The sequence below is a fragment of the Nycticebus coucang genome, chromosome 2 (assembly GCF_027406575.1).
Source record: "Nycticebus coucang isolate mNycCou1 chromosome 2, mNycCou1.pri, whole genome shotgun sequence".
NCBI classification, from domain to species: domain Eukaryota; kingdom Metazoa; phylum Chordata; class Mammalia; order Primates; family Lorisidae; genus Nycticebus; species Nycticebus coucang.
In genome coordinates this window covers 16,855,012-16,876,711 of record NC_069781.1, presented here as the reverse complement: position 1 = coordinate 16,876,711, position 21,700 = coordinate 16,855,012, and the positions used below count along the sequence as shown (strand labels likewise).

At 48.0% G+C, this 21,700-nt stretch overlaps 1 protein-coding gene and 1 pseudogene across 5 annotated transcripts in view; both read right to left on the bottom strand.

Annotated features, from left to right (window-relative positions):
• The window catches only part of TRAF1 (TNF receptor associated factor 1), a 29,657-nt gene extending 13,695 nt beyond the window's left edge, over positions 1–15,962 (bottom strand). The window contains exons 1-4 of one of the 5 annotated variants that reach the window (XM_053564134.1): positions 15,620–15,962; positions 12,020–12,137; positions 11,417–11,626; positions 9,613–9,697 (exon numbers count right to left, since the gene is read on the bottom strand). In XM_053564134.1, the coding sequence (XP_053420109.1) occupies positions 9,613–9,697; positions 11,417–11,556 (225 nt within the window). In that variant the 5' untranslated portion in view covers positions 11,557–11,626; positions 12,020–12,137; positions 15,620–15,962. Of the gene's footprint in view, positions 1–9,612; positions 9,698–11,416; positions 11,627–12,019; positions 14,483–14,504; positions 14,542–15,619 lie in introns of those variants that run through there. The other 4 variants (XM_053564142.1, XM_053564150.1, XM_053564156.1 and 1 more) reach the window with 4 other exon arrangements.
• LOC128566975 (probable inactive 1-aminocyclopropane-1-carboxylate synthase-like protein 2) lies at positions 5,532–9,574 on the bottom strand (annotated as a pseudogene).
• Positions 15,963–21,700: the final 5,738 nt, after the last annotated feature.

Here is a 21,700-nt window from a genome sequence, read left to right as displayed (position 1 = left end):
AATCCGTACTATAGGACACTACTTGGCCATCAAATGGAATTAAATGCTGATATAAACAACGTGAATGAACCTCAAAATCATTACTCTAAATAAAACAGGTCAAACACAAAAGGTTACACACTGCTCGAGTCCATTCTTTGGAGAGTCTAGAAAAGGCAAAACTGTAGTGATGGAAAGTAGATCCGTGGCCACCTGGGCCTGTGGGTGAGAGGGACTGACCGGCCAGGCACCAAGGACACCATATCCGCAGCAGAATTGCTTGACACGTGGTCACATGATTATATACACTCATCTAACTGTACACTTAACATAAGAGAATTTTACTGTATGTAAATAATACCTTCATTTTATAAGAGTTTTGCTTTTTTATTTTGAAAGACTAATCTCTTGGGACCATGTGAAGGGGGATTTGAATGAAAGGAGGGGAGGAGAGAGGTCTTTTGGGCTGAGCAAATACAAAGCCACACTAGTTATTATTCTTTAAAAGTAAAATAAGCAGAGAGCTGTGGGCTTAATGAGTACAGTGTGTTTGGGACACTGAGCACAGCCCAGCAAAAGGGCTCCTCACCCCACTGCCCTGGGTTTCAGGGACAGTTTGTTCCCAACAAAGAATAGAAAACAGATGTTTTATGGGGGGGCAGGCAGAGGGCAGCCTTAGCAGGGAAACTGCACTGTGCTGGCTTCAGGATGTCAGCAGTGACAAAGCATCTCCCAACAGGTAGCTTTTGACTTGTGGGAAAGCTGGAGTGCCTGATGCCAGCTCCTGGGCAAATGGACTTGGGGTAACCTCTTAGGCCCTACAATTTCCCACACATCCATGATTCAAGTCCTCTGTGGTTCTAAGGTTCTCTCTTGAAGTGAGAATCGTAAGGGATAAAAAGTGCAAGTGAGAAAGCTAGGAATCACCCTGTAGGTAGAGGGGTGTATTCTTGGGCAGCTGAGCCTTCCTGGTGCTGTGTGAGCAGTGAAAGCCCATGGCTGGTGCTAAAATGCCACGTGCACATCCAGGTCAACCTCCTGTGAAGCATGTGCAGATATGAACTGTGACCTCGAATGGCTGCTGGAGGAGGGGGCAGACTTGAGGAGCTCTCGAGTGGTCAGCCAGGCTGCCCTGAGCTCCACCCTCAAGTCATTCATCCCTCAGATGTATGAGGATTCACAGTATGGGCTCTGGAGTTAGCCTGTTGGGGTTCAGAGCCCATTTCTGTTACTTCACATATAAGCCACATGGCCCTGGGAGATTATCAATCTCTCTCTGTTGCAGTTTTCGGTGGGGATAATAATGGTGCCCCTCTATTTTTTTTATCTCAGCCTTAAAATGTGGTGCCCCTCTTTATAGCATTTTGGTGAGAATTAAATGAGGTAACACAGTACATGCTGGTATTATTAGCTATTGCTGCTGTAACAAAATACCATAGACTTAATGGCTTTAAAAGACACAGCAACACAACTTTATTATCTACAGTTGTGGAGGTCAGCAGCCCAACATTAAAACATCAGCAGGACTGCATTCCTCCTGGAGGCCCTAGGGCAGAGTTTGTTCCCTGGATTTTTCCAGCTTCTAGCAGTTGCCTGAATTCCTTGGCTTGTGGACCCTTCCTCCATCTTCAGGGCCAGCAGCAGAGCATCTTCCAATCTAACTCTCCTGCCTCCCTCTTTCAGGCACCCTTGGGATTACCTTGGGCTCATGAAGATAATCCAGAATAATCTCCTCATCTCAGGTTTCCTAATTTAATATCTGCAGAGTCTCTTTTGACACAGTGTTCCCCAACCCAAATTCATATGTTGAAGTCCTCACTCCTAGCATCTCAGAATGTGGAGAAAGGATCTTTATGGACCTAATTAAGTTAAAATCGAGGTCACTAACGTCCTTGTAAGAGGGGAAAATTTGGACATGAAGGACAGGTGAAGTCATGGGGAGAAGGCGGACCATCTACAAACCAAGCTTCTAGTACCTTGTTTTGGAATTCTAGCCTCCAGAACTGGGAAGAAACAAATTTCTGTTGTTTATACCACCCAGTATGTGTACTATTTTTTTCTTTTTTTCTTTTTAGAGACAGAATCTCATTTTGTCATCCCGGGTAAAGTGCAGTGGCATCATCACAGCTCATAGCAACCTCAAACTCCTGGGCTCAAGTGATCCTTCTACCTCAGTCTCCCAAGTAGCTGGGACCATAGGCACCTACCCCACCTGGCTAGTTTTTTCTATTATGTTTAGTAGACATGGGGTCTTGCTCTTGATCAGGATGGTCTTGAATTCCTGGCCTCAAGTGATCCTCCTGCCTTGGCCTCCCAGAGTGCTAAGATTGCAGGCATGAGCCACTATGCCTGGCCTGGTCTATGCACTTTGTTGTGGCAGCCCTAGCAAAGAAACAGGGCCACCGGAGGTGACATTTATAGGTTCTGGGGATTCAGTTAGGAACATTCTGAACAGTGAGGGGACACTATTCTGCCCAACACAATGTTCAACCAATGCTAGCCATTAGCAGTAGTATTACTTTTATATTATTATTCGTATGGATAAAGCCCTGCTCTTGAGTCACCTCCCTCAAACCCCAATGGCTGTTACATATTTGTGCCTCATTTAATTCTCAACATTTCGAACTCTTAATAACTAATTCTATAAAACTCCATTTTCCTATTGGATTTCCTCAAGGAGGTGAGAAGCATCCCTAAATGTGTAAGTCCCTAAACATCTTGTCTTATCTGGGATTGAAGGATTTTTTATTTTCTCACCAGAACTTTGTGACAATCCTTTGAGGCAGGCAGGGTTGGATCAGCTTCACCTTAATAGTGACAGAGAGGCCAGGCATGGTGGCTCACACCTATAATCCCAGCACTCTGGGAGGCTGAGCCAGAAGGATTGCCTGAGCTCAGGAGTTTGAGATCAGCTTGAGCAAGAGTGAGACCTCGGTCTCTAAAAATAGCTGGATGTTGTGGCAGGCACCTGAAGTCCCAGCTACTTGGGAGGTTACAAAAGAATCTCTTTAGCCCAAGAGTTTGAGTGCTGTGATGCCACGGTACTCTACCAAGAGTAACAAACTGAGACTTTGTCTCAAAAAAAAAAAAAAAAAATACTGACAGAGAAAACAAGTAAATGGCGTTGTTGGGATCATACGAACCTTGTGAGCCAAGAAGCTGATCAAATCTTGGTCTTCTCTGCCATAGTGACAACCCTAGCAAGGGCGATCCATTCCTGCTGCTTTCCTGGTATTTGTGCAGGCCCCGTCCCATCACATCCTCACAGACACGAGGTGGAGGTTGGGGCTATGAGGTTCTGCTTCCCTTGTGTAGGTGGAGAAGCCAAAGCTCAGGGGTGGTCAGTGAATTGCAGGAGGCAGTGGGGCAAGGCAGGGTCAGGCCAAGGAGCCTAAGTCCACATCCAGGCTCCTTTCTCCCCACCATTGAGTCCCTGCCCTGACCTGAAGGGGTGAGCGGAAGGAGAGGGAACCAGGCTCGAGTTGCAGAGGAAGAAATGGGATCTGTCTGGGACCAACCCTGGTGTACATCTGGTGCCACAAGAGGCTCCGTGTTAGTGGTCTCGATGCTGCAAATTGCTAAAAATAAAATTCACAGTGGAATTTCCTCTTAGGAGGAAACAGAAACCCAGAAAACAGATTCCTAGCCCTGAGGGAACACTCACTTTTCTGTTTGGGTCTGAGAAGTCTCTGGGTGTGTGGCGTTCCCCACTACCTTGGCTACCCAGGCCCTTTGTGGTGGGGTTCACAGTGGGCCCTGGCAGGGGGCCCCCCATTCAGAGACTGGGGAGGGGCCTCTGAGGATGTGTGTTAAGAGGGTGTTGGGAGCATGAGTCCCCTGGGGTGGGCAGGGCTGGGGGGCCAGCTGAGATGCTCACTGCATGCCCAGAGAGGCTGCTCCTGCTTGGGCCTTAGCTGGGGCTGGATCTTGGTCATGTGCTCCTGCCTTCCTCTGTAACTGGGCCAGTTTCCTCTCCATCAACTCCCCTGCCACCTCCTTCAGGAAGCCTTGTCTGATTCTGCTGGTTTTGCCCATTCCTGTTTTTCCACAGCACGTGGTTGCTTCTAGCATTTAAGACTGATATTTAAACATGCATAAAACATTTAGGGGTGATCCCCCACTTGAAGGAAGCACAGAGAAGAGGCCACCAGCCTGGGAGGCAAGAGTTAGGGCCTGGCTTTGCCTCCTGCTCGCTGTGTGATTTGGGGTCAGGCACACCTCCTCATGGAGCCTCCATACATCCCTATTAGGGATATTGCCACCACACAGGAGGTCATGGGATTGGCAAGATTACACACGCAAACTGTCAAGTTTAGAAGTGTAAGAGTTCGGGCATTCATTTCCAAGTCTCATACTTTGAGAGACACAGGTGAGGGAGAGCACATTTACTCCAAATGCACAGAGACCAGGGACAGACTCAAGTGAGATGTGGTTAGTATCTTTCCACAGAGGCAGGACTGACTCGGCGGGAAGGAGGCCGACTTGCGTTTTGTGGCCTCAAGGGAGACAGACTTCAGATCAGTACGAATAAAGAGAAATAGGTGGCAATAGCCATGGCCCTCCAAAGTGGGGGTAAGTACTTCATGGAGTCATGAGTGTGCTGTCATTGGAAGGACATGGACCCACGTGGCAGGACTCCAGTACAAATGGGAACTAGATGAGACATCTTAGACTCCTGTCATTTTCTGATACTGGAAAAGCCAGGGCATTATTAGGAGCCACTGGCATCAGATGCCAGCTGGCCTCTGACCTTCTCCAATGGGCCTCAGCGGGAAGAGGATGAGAGAAACAATCCTCTTTGCTGGGGACTTGGCAGACAGGATTGAAGGTTATTTTCCTACCACTGAGTCCCTTATTTTATCATCACTTCTCTAGGAAGATCATTCCAGGCAAGAAGCACGCATCTAACTAGGTCAACATTAATCCTTTAATGCCTGCGTCTTATATTAGGTCTGTGTTCCAGGCACTTCTTAGGAAGATATTAATCCAATGAAGTCAGAGGGTCAGGACAAGCCGATAAGCAGATGGCGTCGAGAATCTGTATGGATAGGGGCTGTTGGGCTTAGCTCAGCAGTCTCTAGGCCTCTACCTTGCCTCCACTTTCTAGGGTGCTCCAGACACACAGGCAGACTTAGGAATCACCACATATGCAAAGTGGTGACTTACAATCAGACGTTTTCCTTTGGTTAAAAGTCCCCCAAAGTTTCCAGTGGGGGCAAGAGCCAGAGGCGTCTCTGGTCCTTCCCCTTTATGGCTTTGTGCAGGTGATGACACCACTGACTCATCCTTCCCCGCGCTTTTTACAGGGCTGCAGTAACAGCTGCATGTGGTTGGGGCAGCCAACAGGGAGGGGGTTGATGCTTCTTTGATATCTGCCCGCATTTAAGAGCCCTCTCCCAACCCACAGCCAGTTAGGGTGCCTATGAGTCTACCATTAGAGTCCTTTCATTTGGTCATTTGGTTCAAGGCAGCAAGTTTCAAACTGCTCTGCAGGGCCCTAGGAGTCCCCAGAGTCGCTCAGGGGCTGGGATAGGAGAAAGAAGTGGGGCAAATAGGGGGACAGGGCTCCAGGATCCCTTTCCATCAGAGCACTTCAGCTTTCATCTGATCCCACTTTAACAAAGAGGAAAAAATTAAAGCCACTGGATATAATATCTCTTACCTGTATTATCTAAGATTTGTACCAGACATGTCTATTAATTTTGTTTAGAGGAAAGAATAAAACAAGTTAAAAAAAAATAGTTCTGGAGTGTACAAGCAGGTAGGGTCCCTAGGAAGCACCCAGCTCACCCCTCCCTTTTGCACATGGGGCATAGCAGCCCACAAGTGTGAGGAGTCTGCTCCTGCCCCATGCCCAGTGCACTAAGACAGCCAAGCAGGGAGGCACAGAAGTTACTCTATGATCAGTGTACCACGCTATGGAGTGTAAAGTTCTAGGAAAATGCACTGGATGCTGATTATTATTCCCTGGGGCCTTCTGGTCAAGGGGCTGCTGAGAAGGGGATGGGAGAACCCTTATAACAGGCTGTGGGTGGGGCAGAAAATTCCCCCAAACTCTCTGAATGAGAAGGACCAGGGTAGGAAAACAAGAAGGTGTGGACTTGTAGGTTCTGGAAAGGCTTTGCACTTCTTCATTTTACAGATGGAGCGACAGGGCCTGGGAGTTGCCTCCAGCCATGCAGTGAATTACACAGAACCATCCCTGGACACCAGGCCCCTGGTTCCTGGACCATGGCTTATTGCAAGTAAAGAGCTTTGGCTAAAAGGTGCTAGGCACCTCCCAGTCAGGGCAGAGAGGGTGGCTGAGCAGTGCAAACTTTAGCGCTGAGACTCCCCAGTGAGTCTCCTGGTGTGTAACAAAAGGGTCAGGTTTTGAGCAGTGATTCCTACATGTTTGGATTCATGGGCCAATACAAATTGTTTCTTTTAATTGAGAGATTAACATAGAGATCGCTATCTTTTTTATTTTATCTAGCAATGGCTTTACCAAAAACTACCACCTACTATCACATCATTTCATTTATATAAAGACATGTATAGGAAGGATATAATCTCAGAGTAACAGTTGAGTTATACATGGAAAGAATTTAGCTTTATATAAGCTTATTTATATAAACTTTCCTTATTTTTTATCATTTTGTTATGAATTGGTAGGAATGGACATGTCTGGATGACACATGGGAACTTCTGGGTTGGACAGATAACCTGAGGGCCCTTCCAGCATAGGAGGGCCAGGGTTCTGAACTGCAGTTCCTAAAAATGTCTCTTTGGCCCCTCATACCTCCAAAGCTGTCTCTTGTTCTTATAAGCACAGGTTGGTAGAGTCAATAGGTGAGCTGATAATGGCCTCTCCCTGTCTGCGGGCAAACAAGAGCAGAAGGAACTGTCTGGATTAGGAGTTGGCCAATTTTTTCTTTCTGTGATAGGGCCAGATATTAACAGCAAATATTTTAGGCTTTGATGTCTCTGATGCAAGTATTTCTTTAAGAGAATATGGGATTTGTTAGATACTGAATATAAAAGTCAGCCCATTTAAATATGGGCCTGCAAGATTCCTTTAACCCCCCAAGTGCCTGCCTTCCTACCCCAACCCCAATAAAAACATTTGGCATGCACATTGATTAGCAAAGACTAAAAAGACACAAGCATCCAAAGATGGCAGATGCTCAGCTGAATGAGGCTGATGAGACAGGTCAGATGAGACTGTTCTGGGAGGAGCCCACCCTTTACTCAGCTGCAGCACCAGTTCAACACCTGGCCTTCTGGACCAGGGACCCAGACACCAGGGGCTCCTGAGCAGTGATGACAACCTACTCTTTCATTTCATTCTCCAGCTGCTTCGCTATCCAAGCCCGCTTCTGATCCTGGAGCAGCTGACAGAACTGAAGTATGGCTAGCTTTAGCTGGAGGGGCTTTTCGGCAAAGACCAGGTGGAACCAGCCAGGCTCCTTACACATGTAGGCTTTGCCACAAGATAGAATCAGCTTGTTGTCCAGGAAGCGGCGATGGAGGAGCACTTCTTCCTCAAATGTACATGGGTCCAGGTACTTTTTCAAGTTGATCCAGACATAGAGGCCAGTGCCACGATAGAGAAAGGGGATCTCCAACTCCTTCAGCTTGTTAGTGATGTACCTGTGAGCATTCCGCAGCCGGGAGTGATTGGTGGGCAGGTACAGTATGGATCCATTCTCTGTCACGGAGCAGTTGAGTCAGTCTGTGCTGGGCGATACCACAGATACTGTGAAGGTAGCCAAAGAAGCCCCGAGCAGAGGCCACCTCCTTGTTGTGAGTGTATAGAACACCAAAGCGGAAGCCGGAGATGGGAAATCCTTACTGGTGTCGCAGATCACATGGGTCCTGTTGGGATCAGGCAAATTTTCTATGCTCAGAACACTGTGGAATGTGATAGATTCATCAAACACAGACAGCAAGTAAATCTCATCTATGATCACATGCAGGTTATACCTCTTGGCAAATTTCAGGTATTCCATCAGTGAGTCTTGGGAGTAGATGTCACCCAGAGGGTTCTGAGGGTTGGTAAGCACGAGGCCTCTAACCTTTTCCCCCTTACTTTTAGCTTCAAGCAGGGCTTGCTCCAATTTGTCCACAGTGAGCTGGAAAGGACGGGTGTTTGTCTCAGTGATCTCACTTTCCAGGTGAATGGGAATCAACTCAACTTTTGCATACAGGTGGGAGCTAAGGGCAAATCCACCATAGAAGGGAGTAGGGACCAGAAAGCCTTCCCCAGGATCACACAGAACCATGGCCAGTGCAAAGAAGACAGAGCAGCAGCCATTTAGCACCACCACATTTTCTGGATCAAGTGGGGCAGGTGCCCTGCAGGTCAGGAACTGGACCACTTCTTCTCGCAGGAACGGCAGCCCTCTCCAGTCAGAGTACTGCAGCAGGACGTCCTCAATGTGGTTCATGTCACTCTGCCCCAACCTTTCAATCATCTGATCAATGCAGAGCTTGTTCTCACTAGTGCCAAGGTTAATGAAGCCCAAGGTGTTCTTGTCCCCATGGAACTTGTCTCGTTGGTAGGCAATGTAGTTCTGGAATCTTGAGTGGTATGTGACAGAGATATCAGCCCCACAGTTGGACAGGTCATGGCTGATAAAGGCAGGTTCAAAGTCACTTAGCTGGGGATCATGGGTCAGGCTGCCTGGTGGGTTGGGCTCTCTGTCCACTTCTAACATCACCCCTAGAGTCCAGGCAAGGGAGATACACTTGGCACTCTAGGCCACTTTCGGCCCCAGACTGTAGAAAGTTGACCATCTTGCATATTAAGTGGTCCAGGTCGTCTGCCTGCTCACAGATAGAGTGGGTGTGCTTCTCTTCTTCCAGTTGTCCCCTCTGTCTGGTCACTTTCAGCTGAATGAAGAAGTGCTTCTCTACCAGCGGCTGTAAATGCAGCACCATCATTAGTAACTGGTCGCAGATGCTCTGGTCTTTGAGGACCTGGCCTGGCTTCTGGACACAGGGCACACAGGGCAGGAGTCTGACTGGTGGTTCATACTCCAGGTATTAATGTTGGCCTTAGCAGGATGGCTGGAATGCTTGTCTCTGTCTTTGCTTGTATCTTCTCCAGCCTAAGACCCTACACCCCAGGAAAATGCTCTTCACTGTCAGGGCTCTGAGACCTGCTCCACCACCCTCTTCACCCTCCTCTGTTGCAAGTATTCAGCACCACCACTATCTGGAGAAAGTAGCCCTGGACAGCACACAATCTTTATTTATGGATATGGGAAGTTTGAATTTGATATAATTTTCATGTGTCACAATCATTCTGTTTTTGATTTTTTTTTCAACCATTAAAAAGTATAAAAATTCTTCTTGGTGCACAGGATATACAAAAACAGGTCATGAGTCAGATTTGGCCCAAGAGCTGTAGTTTGTGGATCCCTGGTCCAGACTGTTTTTACCCTAAAGCTATCACAGACCAGCCAGGTGGCTTTGGCCAAGATGTTTCACCACTATGAACATCAGTCTGTTCACTGCCTATAAAACAAATTCAGTCCCAACTCAAGGAGGGAAGTGCCTGCCAGAGGCCCAGTGGATAGCTGCCTACTTGGCCTCAACCTAGAAAACAAGAAAATGGACATGTACGCTTTCCTGGCTGTGCCAACGTACCTTCTCCTGAGTCAGAAGTTTTCCTGGGCTTACAGAGTGGACATCATCCCCTCTGCATTTGGGACAGATCTGATCTTCACAGTTCCTGAGAAAACATGAACAAATTCCTGAGTGAGGCACTGCAATGCCCTGGCACCACCCACTCTCCTGACAGCTCCAGAAGCCTAGAGCTTGCCCAGTGTGGCAGCTGTTATCACTGATCATATGGGTTCACCATCCCAGAGTCAACATTCCCAAACCTCCAAAAGCACCAAGCATCCCATGTTTTTCTGAAGTTTTCAGGCAGCTTCTTTGGCAGCCAAACCCGGCCTAAACTGACAGGAAGCTATTATAGCCCTTGCTTGCCCCCCGTAGTGTGAATATTTATAGGTTTCATTGCAGAAACATTAATGTGCTTGATTATAGGATGCTACCCCACCCCTGCCAGAAGAATTACATAGTGCACTGATTTTCTGTCCTTAAAAAAGTTTGAATTCTCAAACACATCTGACCCCAAGGGTTTAGGTGAGAGACTGTGGATGCGTAACTCTATTTGCTCCTCTCAGCATCCTCTATTTGGTTTTGGTCTCTTATTCTTTAGTAATTACAGATGATCCTGGCCTCTGAGCACAAGAAGAAGCCTCAGCAACATCTAGCCTGGATGGATATGGGAAGTTTGAATTTGATATTTCAATTTCAGGAGTGGGTGTCAGATCCTGACTGGGGTGCCACTTGGGCACCTGTGTTTTTACAAAGTGATTCTGATCTCTTAAGTGAAAGCTTCTGACTCGGGGCATTTTACAGGTGAGGGAAATGAGGACCTGGAGGGCACGTGGGGTGACCCAGGTATGCCTCGGGTCAGCTCCCTCTCCACCCTCCTCTTCTAGATTGTAAAAGAATGGAGGGAAGCAAGGAGACGGACCACCAAAGCCCCAACTATCAGCTTGATGGCAAAGCCAGTCAAGCTTTGCTCCTCCACCCCCACCCCCCAGGTAGCTTTCCACTCTCACCACCCCTAACCCCTCTTCTCACATCCCCCTTTTGTCTCCCACATTTGAACTTCTCACTTGCCTCATTCAGTTTTTCCACTTTCTTAAGCTATAAAACCCCAAACAAAAGGTCACTTGCTTGAGAGGCAGTATAAGGACATATTTGCCAGGAAACTGGTCTGGGGCAAGGTGACCTCATCTCTCTACTAGAATAATGATGATATTTACTTCTCCAGGCTGTTCTGAGATTACTCCGATTACTCAAGAGGGATGCTAATGATAGTATTGATGTTATACCTTTCTGGGTTATTAATATTTTAAATATAAGTAAATACATAAATAAATATCTTGTCTATAGATATCTACCTTCATCCCCTTTCAAAGGGTTCCCAGCAAACAGTACAAGGCGATGGGCAATATTGTAGAAGGAGATTTATTTGTCTAACTGTTGTTTACCAACGGTTCCTATTTGTTATCAAATGAAATTTTTTGATTATTACTAAGTGGGTCTCCTAACAATTCTGGGAGGGAGAAAATAGCTTGATAGACACTGAAGTTGTGGCTTCAGACATTAGCAGTTAGCACTAGGCCACACAGTAAGTAAACAGCCTCGCTGGGCCTAGAGGCTGTCCCTTGGTGTGGCTGGCCTGCTGTGGGAGCTGACATCCTTCCGTGGCTACAGGGAGGCAGTAGCAGGGAGTGCGAGGAAAGGGTGCGGAAACTGAGCCCAGAGAGGGGAAGTCACCTGCCTCCCAAAGTTGACTTTCGCTCTCACCTCCCATCCAGGTCCTCCTCCCCATGCTCTCCACCCTCACACTGTCTTCCCATCCCCTCACCTCAGGTTCTCAGAGAGACAAGCTGTGCAGCAGAGAGCCCTGGGCTCTGTTGGGTCCTGGCAGACGGTGGGGGGACACCCAAAGGGAAACTCATTCTCATCAGGGGCTGGGCGGGGGCTGCTGGCTGAGCTGGAGGCCATCTTGGGGTCCCAGGCGGGCCAGAGGGGACCTTCTGAGCTCTTCCAGGGCAGGGGACCAACCCCGTGGAGCCTGTGACAAGAGGAGAGGTGAGTTCTGGCTTGGGCCTGATCAGGACTCTCTGATGAATTTATCTTCTTCTCTCTGGCTTCTCAACGTCACAGCTGAGTCACAGAAGGGATGCGGTAGGAATTACCCTTGTGGTGACAGAAATCCCCTGGATGGTGACTGAAGGCTTTAGGAGTGTCCAGTCACTTTTTTAAAGTGAGAAGAAGCAAGAAAGCCAGTCAGAGTAAAAGAACTGTGTCAGAGACATTCAGGAACCACAGCTAGAGTTCCCCTGTCTGAGAATGGGAGGCCACTGGTTTCTTCACCTCCTCCCTGAGCACATCAGGGAGGATGTGCTGGCCACGCCTATGTGCTCCAGGCCTCCTTGCAGCCTAGAGCTCTCAGTGGGGTGCTCACCTTCCTGGCAGAAATCCCCAGGGTCCTGAAGGCAAGTCTGAAAATTCAAGTTCTAGGCCTTGTGCAGAGTGACCTCAGGTGAAAGTCACTTCCTCACAGTGGATCCCAATTACCCCATCTGTAGAAAAAGGAGTTGTAACAGGTGTAAGATTGTGGGACCCTATGGCCGAGGCAACCAGAGGCAGCAGGAAGGCCTGCGATGACCTGACTCCTGGTGGCATTCGCATCAGTCATGGTGATGACACAGGGCCCTCCCCTCCTTTTGAAGTCCGAGGCCTCAGGACCACAGACTCCTCAGGGCCCTCCCCCAACACTCCACTCAGGAAGTCATAGATGGCTACATGTTCGGGTCAGGCGCTATACCACTTCCCTGCCCTGAGGAGAACAAAGCACTAAACAAATGCAAGAAAGACCGTGGCAGCTGGTCTCAGCAGCAAAGGGTGACACAGATCCACTTTTGCAGGAAAAGTGAACTGCAGGAACAATGGCTCTTGGCATGTCTGCTGTGTACTGGGTGACATTTTCCGTCCAAAGCCTCATGATCACCTTTCGGGAATTCTGCAGCCATATGTAGAGTCAGAGAAGTAAGAAGCCTGGCTGGAAGTCACACAGCCCCTAGTGGGAGTTCATACCAGGAGAGAGATTCGTACCAGGGCTGTATGGTTCCAAGCTCTGTGTTCTTCCACATGAGAGAGACCCAGGGGAGCGGGTAGAGCCCAAGATGGGATGGAGATCACAGCAGCCAGCTTATCCTGGGGCTTATCCAGCTTATCTCTTAACTGGGGCTTTGCAAACTTTCAGAGTTTCAAATCATGGGTTTTGAGGGCAGACAGATCTGAGTTAAGACCCTGGGTCCACCATTTACTAGCTGTGGGTCCTGGACATGGGATCTTCCCTTCTGCATGGTCCTTTCAGTTTCTGCTTTGTAAAATCGGATAATACCACCTACTTCACCCAACTGTTGTGATGACCTAATGAGATTGTAGGTGAAGGTGTGGCACGTTGTATTGCCCAGGTGAAGTGCTCCAAAGGCTTTCACATTTTACTCAGATGATGGCACAGCCCTTCCAACTCCTCAAAATCAGGGCAAAGGATTAAAGTGGTAAATTATGCTTATACAGTGTTTTCACATCTATCAACTTTACTTGGACAAGGAAAGTCAGACATTGTCCTCTGACCCTAGATAAATTCAGCTGCCCACCTTCCCTGGCACTCCACCAGGCTGCCAACTTAGAGGCACAGCACTCCGCTGCAGCACTGTAAACAGGGAACCCCACCCCTACAGCAAACCTCCAGGCCTACTTCAACACCATCAGAAGGTCACTCCCTTAAACTGTACACCCCAAACCTGTAAACTTTCCTGCATCCCCACCTGTTTCCTCCTCCTCCTGATTTGGGATAGAAGAGGAACCCAAGGCTTATCCCTGATCCTCTGGTCCCTTTTGCCCCTGTCTCTTTTCTCTCTCCTGTCTTCCTCTCTACCTGCCCCTTCCCATCAGCATCAAAATATGCCCAAGTAGCTCTAATAATAAAAGAGGAAAATAATTGGCACTATTTTTAGTGCTGTGTTAATTTTACAGACATCATCTCATCTAATTTTCACAGGAATCCCATGATACTACCATCATCATCTCCATTTTACAGATGAGAGAAATGAGGCAAAGTATTTAAGGTTTACAGCTATTAAGTGGGGACTCCTGACCCCACAGCCTGAGCTCTAACATACATGCTTTAAAAAGCCCTCGTCTCAAATTCCTTGTCACCTCACTTAGCAGTGGAATTTCTAGAAAGGATCGCCTACACAAGCACTTGAATCTCCAGGGAACCATCTCCCCAGGCTGATAAATGTAGAGGTTGCTAACCGCCCTGGGCCTGCCCCGGTCTCTATCCAGCCGGCCCCTGGCCAGCACTTGACCCAGCTCTCTGCCCTTCCTTCCGGAATCCCTCGCTTTCCCGGCTTCCCCCACCCAGGGCAGGGGGGAAGCCCTCACCCAGCATCTCTGATCTCCCTGACCCTCTTCTCTTCCACTCTGAACCTGCCTCGGCCCCATCTCCGTGCTTCACCCACGAGGGCCCACACGAGCGGGGTCTCTCTGCGCCGCCTGCCCCCATTTCCCCAGCCTCCCACTAGTCCGTCCGTCCCCACTTGCCCTGAAGCCTCCGTGGGCTGCCCCCACGACGGGCCTGGCGCCTGGCTTTGCAATCCCTGGTGCCCGCCCGGCTCCACGGTGCTACATTGCCTGTCTGTGCCCCTCCCCCAGGCCACCGAGCACGGGTGACTGTCATCTCCCCACCGCCACCTTTCCGGTGGCGAGCGCAACGCTGGGAGCAGGGCGGAGCGGCTGCCCCTGCTCGGGAGGAGCACCCGGAGGAAGTGCCGGCGGTGCCAGGGCCGGCACTAGGGGAGCCCGGGCTGAGAGCGCGGGAGCCGGGGCGTCCGGGCCCGGCGGGAGAGCGAGGCTGCGCGGGGGGCAGGGCGACCAACCTCCGCGCCGCCTCGGTCGCCTCCGCTGCTGGGCCGGCAGCTTCCGGTGGGGCGCTGAGGTGCAGCCCGCGGCGGAAGCGGGGAATGCAGGGCCGGGGCCCGATCCACGGGAGCGCGCCTCTCAGGGGGAAACTGAGGCTGTGAGCCCGGTCTCCGGCTTCGCAGGCCGTGGACCCCCTCTAGTAACCTAACACCTGTGTCAGTCCTGCGCCCCGCACCTCGTGCACCGTCTGCACGTGCCCGGTGCTCAGTAAATGCTCTCTGAGCCGAGAAGCGCAAACCCTGCTCCCCTGCCTTCCCGAAACCCGAAAGCCAGATAGAGGATGAGGTTAAAATTGGTAAAATCTGAGTCTTAGCCTCCTTGATCTCTGCAGAGGGCCCGGCATAGGGCCTGGCGTGTCCACACTTTAGCGCCATCCTGTCAGTAAAGAGATAGTACTAAGCGGTTCCAGGTACTGTGCTCTTACAGAACACCGTTTCTGTTTTGGTCTAAACACACACATACACACTCCCTATGAATCCATTTTGGGGTAGCATTTTTGTTTAAAAGCTACAAACAACCTTTAATTTTGCAAGCTGCCAATTTGATAAAAGATCCTTCTCCATCACGACTTCTATGCTTTTTTCTTTTTTTTCTGAGACAATCTCACTCTGTCCCCTTGGGTAGAACGCCTGTAGTGATAGCTAACCGCAACCTCAAATTCCTGGGCTCAAGCCATCCTCTTGCCTCAGCCTCCCAAGTAGCCAGAACTACAGGTGCCCATCACAATGCCTGGCTAGTTTTTTGTTTTTGTTTTTAGTAGCCACAAGAGTCTTGCTCTTGCTCATGTTGGTCTCAATCTCCTGAGTTCAAGCAATCCACCTGCCTCTGCTTCCCAGAGTGCTGGGATTACACTGTGCCGGCCCAGGCCTTTTACACTTGTAGGAGGAGTGAGGCTGGCTGTCTTGTTTTTATTTTAACTACTCAAAGGCACCCATTAAATCCTCTTTATGTATATACATATTATGTGTTCCTCTTTATGTCTTGACTCCCAACGAGATTCTAAGACCAGAGAACTATCTTTTACTTCTTTTGTTTGTGTTGCTTTTTAACCTGGGCTTTATATGTCTCTTACCTGTTGGAGGCGGAGCGGCTGTCCTCCAGCTTCTGGTGGACAGGCTGATGCTGCAGGACAGAGTTGTCCTGCTGGTGAAAGGAGGACCATGGAGTCTGCTTGCTTGGTCAGGGAGGTAAGCAGGGAGTCTCAGGACCCTCTAAGAGGGAATTTCTGCAATCTGTGGGTGGTTGACCAGAAGTGGCCCCTATGAGGCCTTTTAATTCTAAGAGAAAAGGATTCAAAGAGTTTCTTACGTGTCTAATTTAAAAATTCATTACATCTCAGTCCAATTCATGAAGTGAAGTTTCTCAAGGATTTAGGGTCTCTAAAAGCCATTTTCTGGTCTCCCCTCTCTCCCCAACACCCCTTCCTCTCTGCTCTATGCCTGTGTGAGTGAAAAGAGCAGGCAATCTGACCTCACTCTCTTCATGTGCCACATCCTGTTTTCAGATTAATGAGCTCATTTGCTGGAAATTTACCAAAGGAAATAGTTTAATTTTGGAAAGTACCAAAAACTTATCTGTAGTCACTCAGCTTAATTTTGGGGGCTCTTGAAATAGAAGGACAACACCTCAGAACGCTCAGTGAGGGACCAGCGAGGCGACAGAAATTGAAAGCTGAACCCAGTGAGGCTGAACCTGACTCAGAAAGGAAATAAAACCTTTGGGAGGCCACTCATCTCTACCCAGTAGAATTTTTTTCCCCCTAAAAATTAAGTTTGGAAAGAGAAACAGTCCATCTGGTCAAAGTCTCAGGTCTGGTGGTCTGAGCATGAGGCCATGCTTGAGGAACAAGAAAACAAACACAGGGAAGTAGGTGATGTCCGGCTCTCTCTTCTCATGCATACATAAGACAATCGCCCTGTTCTCAGAGGCATGGAAAGGATTTCATTCTCCAATTTTGCCCTAACTCCTTTAGCTGTCAGACCCTTGACATTGAAGTTGTTTGCCTGGCCATGTAGACTTTTGAGCTTATAGCTCCTGCAATGAACTGAATGGTCTGGAGGATTCTGAATGGAGAGGCATAAGCCGTTTTGTGTGGAAGATGGTAGAGTACAAGTGACATTCTGCCCCCCAACCCCGACCTTGCCTCTGCTTGTCCCACCCACTCCGGGCCTGCCCTATTTCCTGGAGTAGAGATTTATAATCCATGCCAAATTCAGAACAGAAAAATGATAAGGCTTTGACAGTTTAGTACTGGAATGAAAGGAATTATCTTCTTTCCCTCCACCCTTGCCTGAAATCTCTGGTGTTAAAATGGTAGGAGCACTGCACTGTGAGTCAGAAGAATTGTATTCTGTTCTGTTTTGTTTTCTTGGCCACTAAATCAATTTTTTTATGTGTGTGTGAGAGAGAGAGCTAAATAAATGAAAGCTTAATTCAAGAAATAGTAGGTCATGAATTGTTTTTTTAAGCAAAAATGACTTAAAGATCATAGAATGTGTTGGACTTTCAAACTTTGTACTAGCATGGGAGCACGCCCTTGAATATTCTCTCATATGGAGCCCAAGTTCACAAACCCAGGTAGAAGCAGAGATGCTCTGTTGAGTAGAGCAGATGGTAAGGAACATATGCACTGAGCTTCTGTCCTTCCCACCTTGACTTGGGCCTCTACATCCCCACAGGTGCACATAATTTGAAAATTACATGCCTTATTTAAAGTTTAGACCAAACTGCGATCTTGCCCAGTTCCCTCACTGACAAGCCTCAAGTTGTCTTCCCACTCTGGGCCTCAGTTTCCTCATTTGTCAGGTAACAAGATATCCTCCAGGATCCTCTTATTTTACAAAATTCTAGGCTTGGGGTACAAGTAGGTGATGTGCGGCCACTTGATTCCCCATTTCAGTTCAGTATGCCCCACCACTTTTCAGCTCCTTAATTCTTGACATCTAACTAGATATAGATCTCCATGATTATGACTCACATTTCAAGGACGGTCTTTTGTAAGGGAAGCTGAGAGAGAAGGAAATTGAGAGTCCAATCTGGGGGGTGGCAAGGCTCCATGGGGGGTGGTGGTAAAAGGGATGAAGGGTGGGCCATAGTTGCTGCAGACATTTTCATTGACTTTGCCCAGGTATTTACTGAACACCTGTAATAATAGGTTAGGCAATAAGCCTGGACCCAGATTACAACTGTGAGTGAGACAAAGTTCCTAGTCAGAAGACCAGCTCCTAGAGCAGGATAATGTGAATGGAAGTGGTAAATAGATCCAGTAGCTAATGACAGCCATTTGGGCATACTCCTGTCTGTTAACAACCCTCAGCACGCGAGCCCACTCCCTCCACCCCAGGCTCCCCTTTATTTTCATCGCCAGCAGCATGCCTGGTCTCTGTCATACTCACCACTGTGTTCAGCAAAGACAATTTGTGAACAGCTTTCCTATTAGCATCATCTTAATCTTTCCTGATAACTTCTGATTCCTGAACCAGGACATTTAATTAAATAGATGATCACAAGCTATCAGCAACCTGCCAGATTAGAAGACCTAATGGGACAGGTTTCTTCAAGCCAAATTCAATTTCTCCCTGAGGTACCTTACACAGTATTGATATTAACAACGAAACGATGAAATAGACCAAGAGATCTTGCAAAAATTATAGCATATCATATGTTATGTTTCTGCTTTGGTCGGATGATTAGAAACATCCCAAGTTTTCTTTTGTTAATCTCCATCTTGGTTCTTATTACACATATTATAATTGGCAATTTAAAAAATGTTCTTGTTTACAGGTTTTTTTTCTTTCTGCTCCCATAGAATTATAAATATATGAAATTATAGGAATATATGAAACTATATGAATATATAAAATTAAATGAATGAAAGTCATAGAAGTAAAGCTGTGCCTGATTTCTTCATTGTATTCCTGGTATAGCATAAGGAGAAACGCCAGAAATATTTGTGTAATAAATGACTAATATGAAAGATACTAGTAATAAAATTTTTTACATAAAGTAACAGTAATTACTGACTTCACTACCATCAGAAAACATTTATTAAGTATCTTTGACCTAGCCTCTTCCTGGGTGTCATGAAGTTAGAAGTAGAATTCTAGCAAAAATTTGGAAATAAATCTGGGTTTGTTTTTTGAAAGAATTTTCTATGTCTGGTAATTTTCCCTGTCTCAACAGATTTCCAAATTTTGAGAAAAGAAACAAAACACTCCAAGGTTATTTGAATTGTAGGCACCACGCTGGCCCTGGGGTTTTTCTAATTATTTATGGGACTGGCCACTTGGATGGTACAATGGGGATTTCAGCCAATGACACTCATGGTCAGGTGATGTGTTGCATAGGGAAAAGCCTGGTAGATGGACCTTTGATGAGGAAAGGCTCTATGATGCCAAATATGGGGAAGGTGTTAATGCCGCGAACCCACTGCTTCTCTTTGATCTCTCCGGCCACACGTGCCCTGTTCTAAGAGACTGGTTTTGCTCTGTGTCAGTTCCTTCTTTTAGGGCCCCTGGAAACAAAGACTTTCCCAAAGGGGAATACACTGCACTGGGGCTTTTTTGAGGCTGCAGAATTACTACACTTCCTTCACACTTAGGTTGTGAGGCCCAGGTTGGCTAGTGCAGAGCAAAAAGAACTTGGTGTTGTAGCTCAATAGCAGTCAGCATGTGGCTGAGGAAGGGTGCAGCCTGGTGGTCCTCATCTAACTCCACCCTGAGCACTCAGCCTGAGAGAAAATTCAAGGAGTGGGGAGAGCTCTTCCTCAGAAATCAGGAGATCCGCTTCTGATGTTGACTGTAGGACTGTGGGGAAATGCCCTCTCATCCTTGGGCCTTATTTTTCTCACCTGCAAAATGGGAGAACGACTTCAGTGGGAAGGAGTTTAATCATTTAGTCATTCAAACCCTGCTGCTGGGGAAAGGGCTACTCTCCCTATCTGGACTTGGGGTGGTGCCAAGAACCCCCGTACCAGATGCTGGAACCTTCCCCTAGAGGCCTGGTCTTTTTGTACTCCAAATCGTCTTCCTTCCTTCCCTTCCTTCCTTCCTTCCTTCCTTCCTTCCTTCCTTCCTTCCTTCCTTCCTTCCTTCCTCCCTCCCTCCCTCCCTCCCTTCCTTCCTTCCTTCCCTCCTTTCCTTCCTTCCTTCCTCCCTCCCTCCCTTCCTCCCTTCCTTCCTTCCTTTCTCCCTCCCTCCCTTCCTTCCTTCCTTCCCTCCTTTCCTTCCTTCCTTCCTTCCTTCCTTCCTTCCTTCCTTCCTTCCTTCCTTCCTTCCTTCCTTCCTTCCTCCCTCCCTCCCTTCCTTCCTTTCTCCCTCCCTCCCTCCCTCCCTTCCTTCCTTCCTTCCCTCCTTTCCTTCCTTCCTTCCTTCCTTCCTTCCTCCCTCCCTCCCTCCCTCCCTCCCTTCCTCCCTTCCTTCCTTCCTTCCCTCCTTTCCTTCCTTCTTTCCTTCCTTCCTTCCTTCCTTCCTTCCTTCCTTCCTTCCTTCCTTCCTTCCTTCCTTCCTTCCTTCCTTCCTTCCTCCCTCCCTCCCTCCTTTCCTTCCTTTCCTTTCTTTCCCTCCCTCCCTCCCTTTCTTCCTTCCTTTCTTTTTCTTTCTTTTTTAAGGAAGCTATGTGAAAAACCTCCTCTGATGGATTTCTTTCAGAGATCAAGCCAGGCAATATCCCAGCACAAGCCAAGACTTGGGAGCAAGAAAGAATCTGGGGCAGGAGCAAGAAGCTGAGAACTAGGGCTACAGCTCTCCCTCCCTCAGAGAATGCCCAAGCTAGGGGCCCAGAGGGTTGTGAAAGTGTGGCTGGTATTTGCTCATCTCTTCTGATCTACAAAAGGGGAAATGGGGGCCTAGAGAGGGAAAGAAACTTGCATGGCAAGTCCAGGTCCAGAAGCCTCTTCCTCTGTGTTCTGGTGCCTGAGAGTCCTGAAATGTCTCAGTGAGGCCCTGTCTCTTTCCTCCTGCCTTCATTTCTCCTTGGATATCTCTTCATAAGACTGAGTGTGCTGAGGGGCAAGGAACAGGGCACATACACCTTTGCAGGCCCCTCTGTGGGGCCTTCATCTTGCACATAGTTGAGGGGGGAGCAGTAAATATCTGTTAAGGGACTTACCAACATCATAAGAGAATCCAGGGATACCAGGAAAATATCGATCCTTGCATACATGTCCTCCTCAAACATATTTAAGCATATTTCAAAACAAATATGTTTTTACCTTTTATCATGAGCCCATTTGCTAATTTTTATGAGAATCCTAGAATGGGATTCTAGAATAGGATGCTCAGCAACAGTTTCTGGGAGATCATTTATCTTAATCATTTCAGATCTATACTGTGACATTTTTTTTAAATGCTAAATCAAATCAATGAGAAAAGCCAGTCTACCTGCCATCCTCAGTAACTATCTTCCGTAACCAGCGCCTCACTACACAGCCAGAGAGGCTTGGGTAGGATCCATAGCTCTCTCTGACCCCTGTGGTTGCTAAAACTGGAGCTGCTCCGGGAGGCCTGGAGCCCGGGCACCAGCTCCTGCCTGGTCCTGCTTCTCTTTCACAGAGAACATGTCTGCACACAAGCTCTCCTGAGCAGCCTTGGAACCCCTCCAGGGACAGCCCTGGAGCCTGGCCAGGAGGGAAGGTGCCCCTGTGAGAGACACATCTATCAGAAGCAGAGGCTGTGGCAGGCAGGCACACTCATGCACATGCTGTGCGGTGGCCGGCTTATCCAAGGTTTCAAAAGAAACAGGAAATATGGATTTTTTATGTGAAATGTCTTGCTTTTAGAACTCTCCATGAGCCCCAAATAAACCCAAACCAAATGGGTATTCCCACAAACCCATGTCTGTGGGCCACTATTTGTGGCCTCTGGTAGAGCCTGGCACTCTGTAAAAACAACATAAACAGATGTGTGAATGTGCCTGCACGTAACCCACCTGGGCCATACACATCATTCATCCAGATCCAGACCCAATGCACACATGATAAAGACCACCAGTGAACACTGATACATCATATTGTCTTAGGATATGGTTTTAATATTTGCATTGTACAGCTAAGGAGAGTGAACATCAGAGAAATCTCCAAGATTGTGTAGCTAGTAGGTGGCTAGACTCAACTACCAGGCTGCCTGATCACAAAGCCAGTGTTCTGAACTGCCTT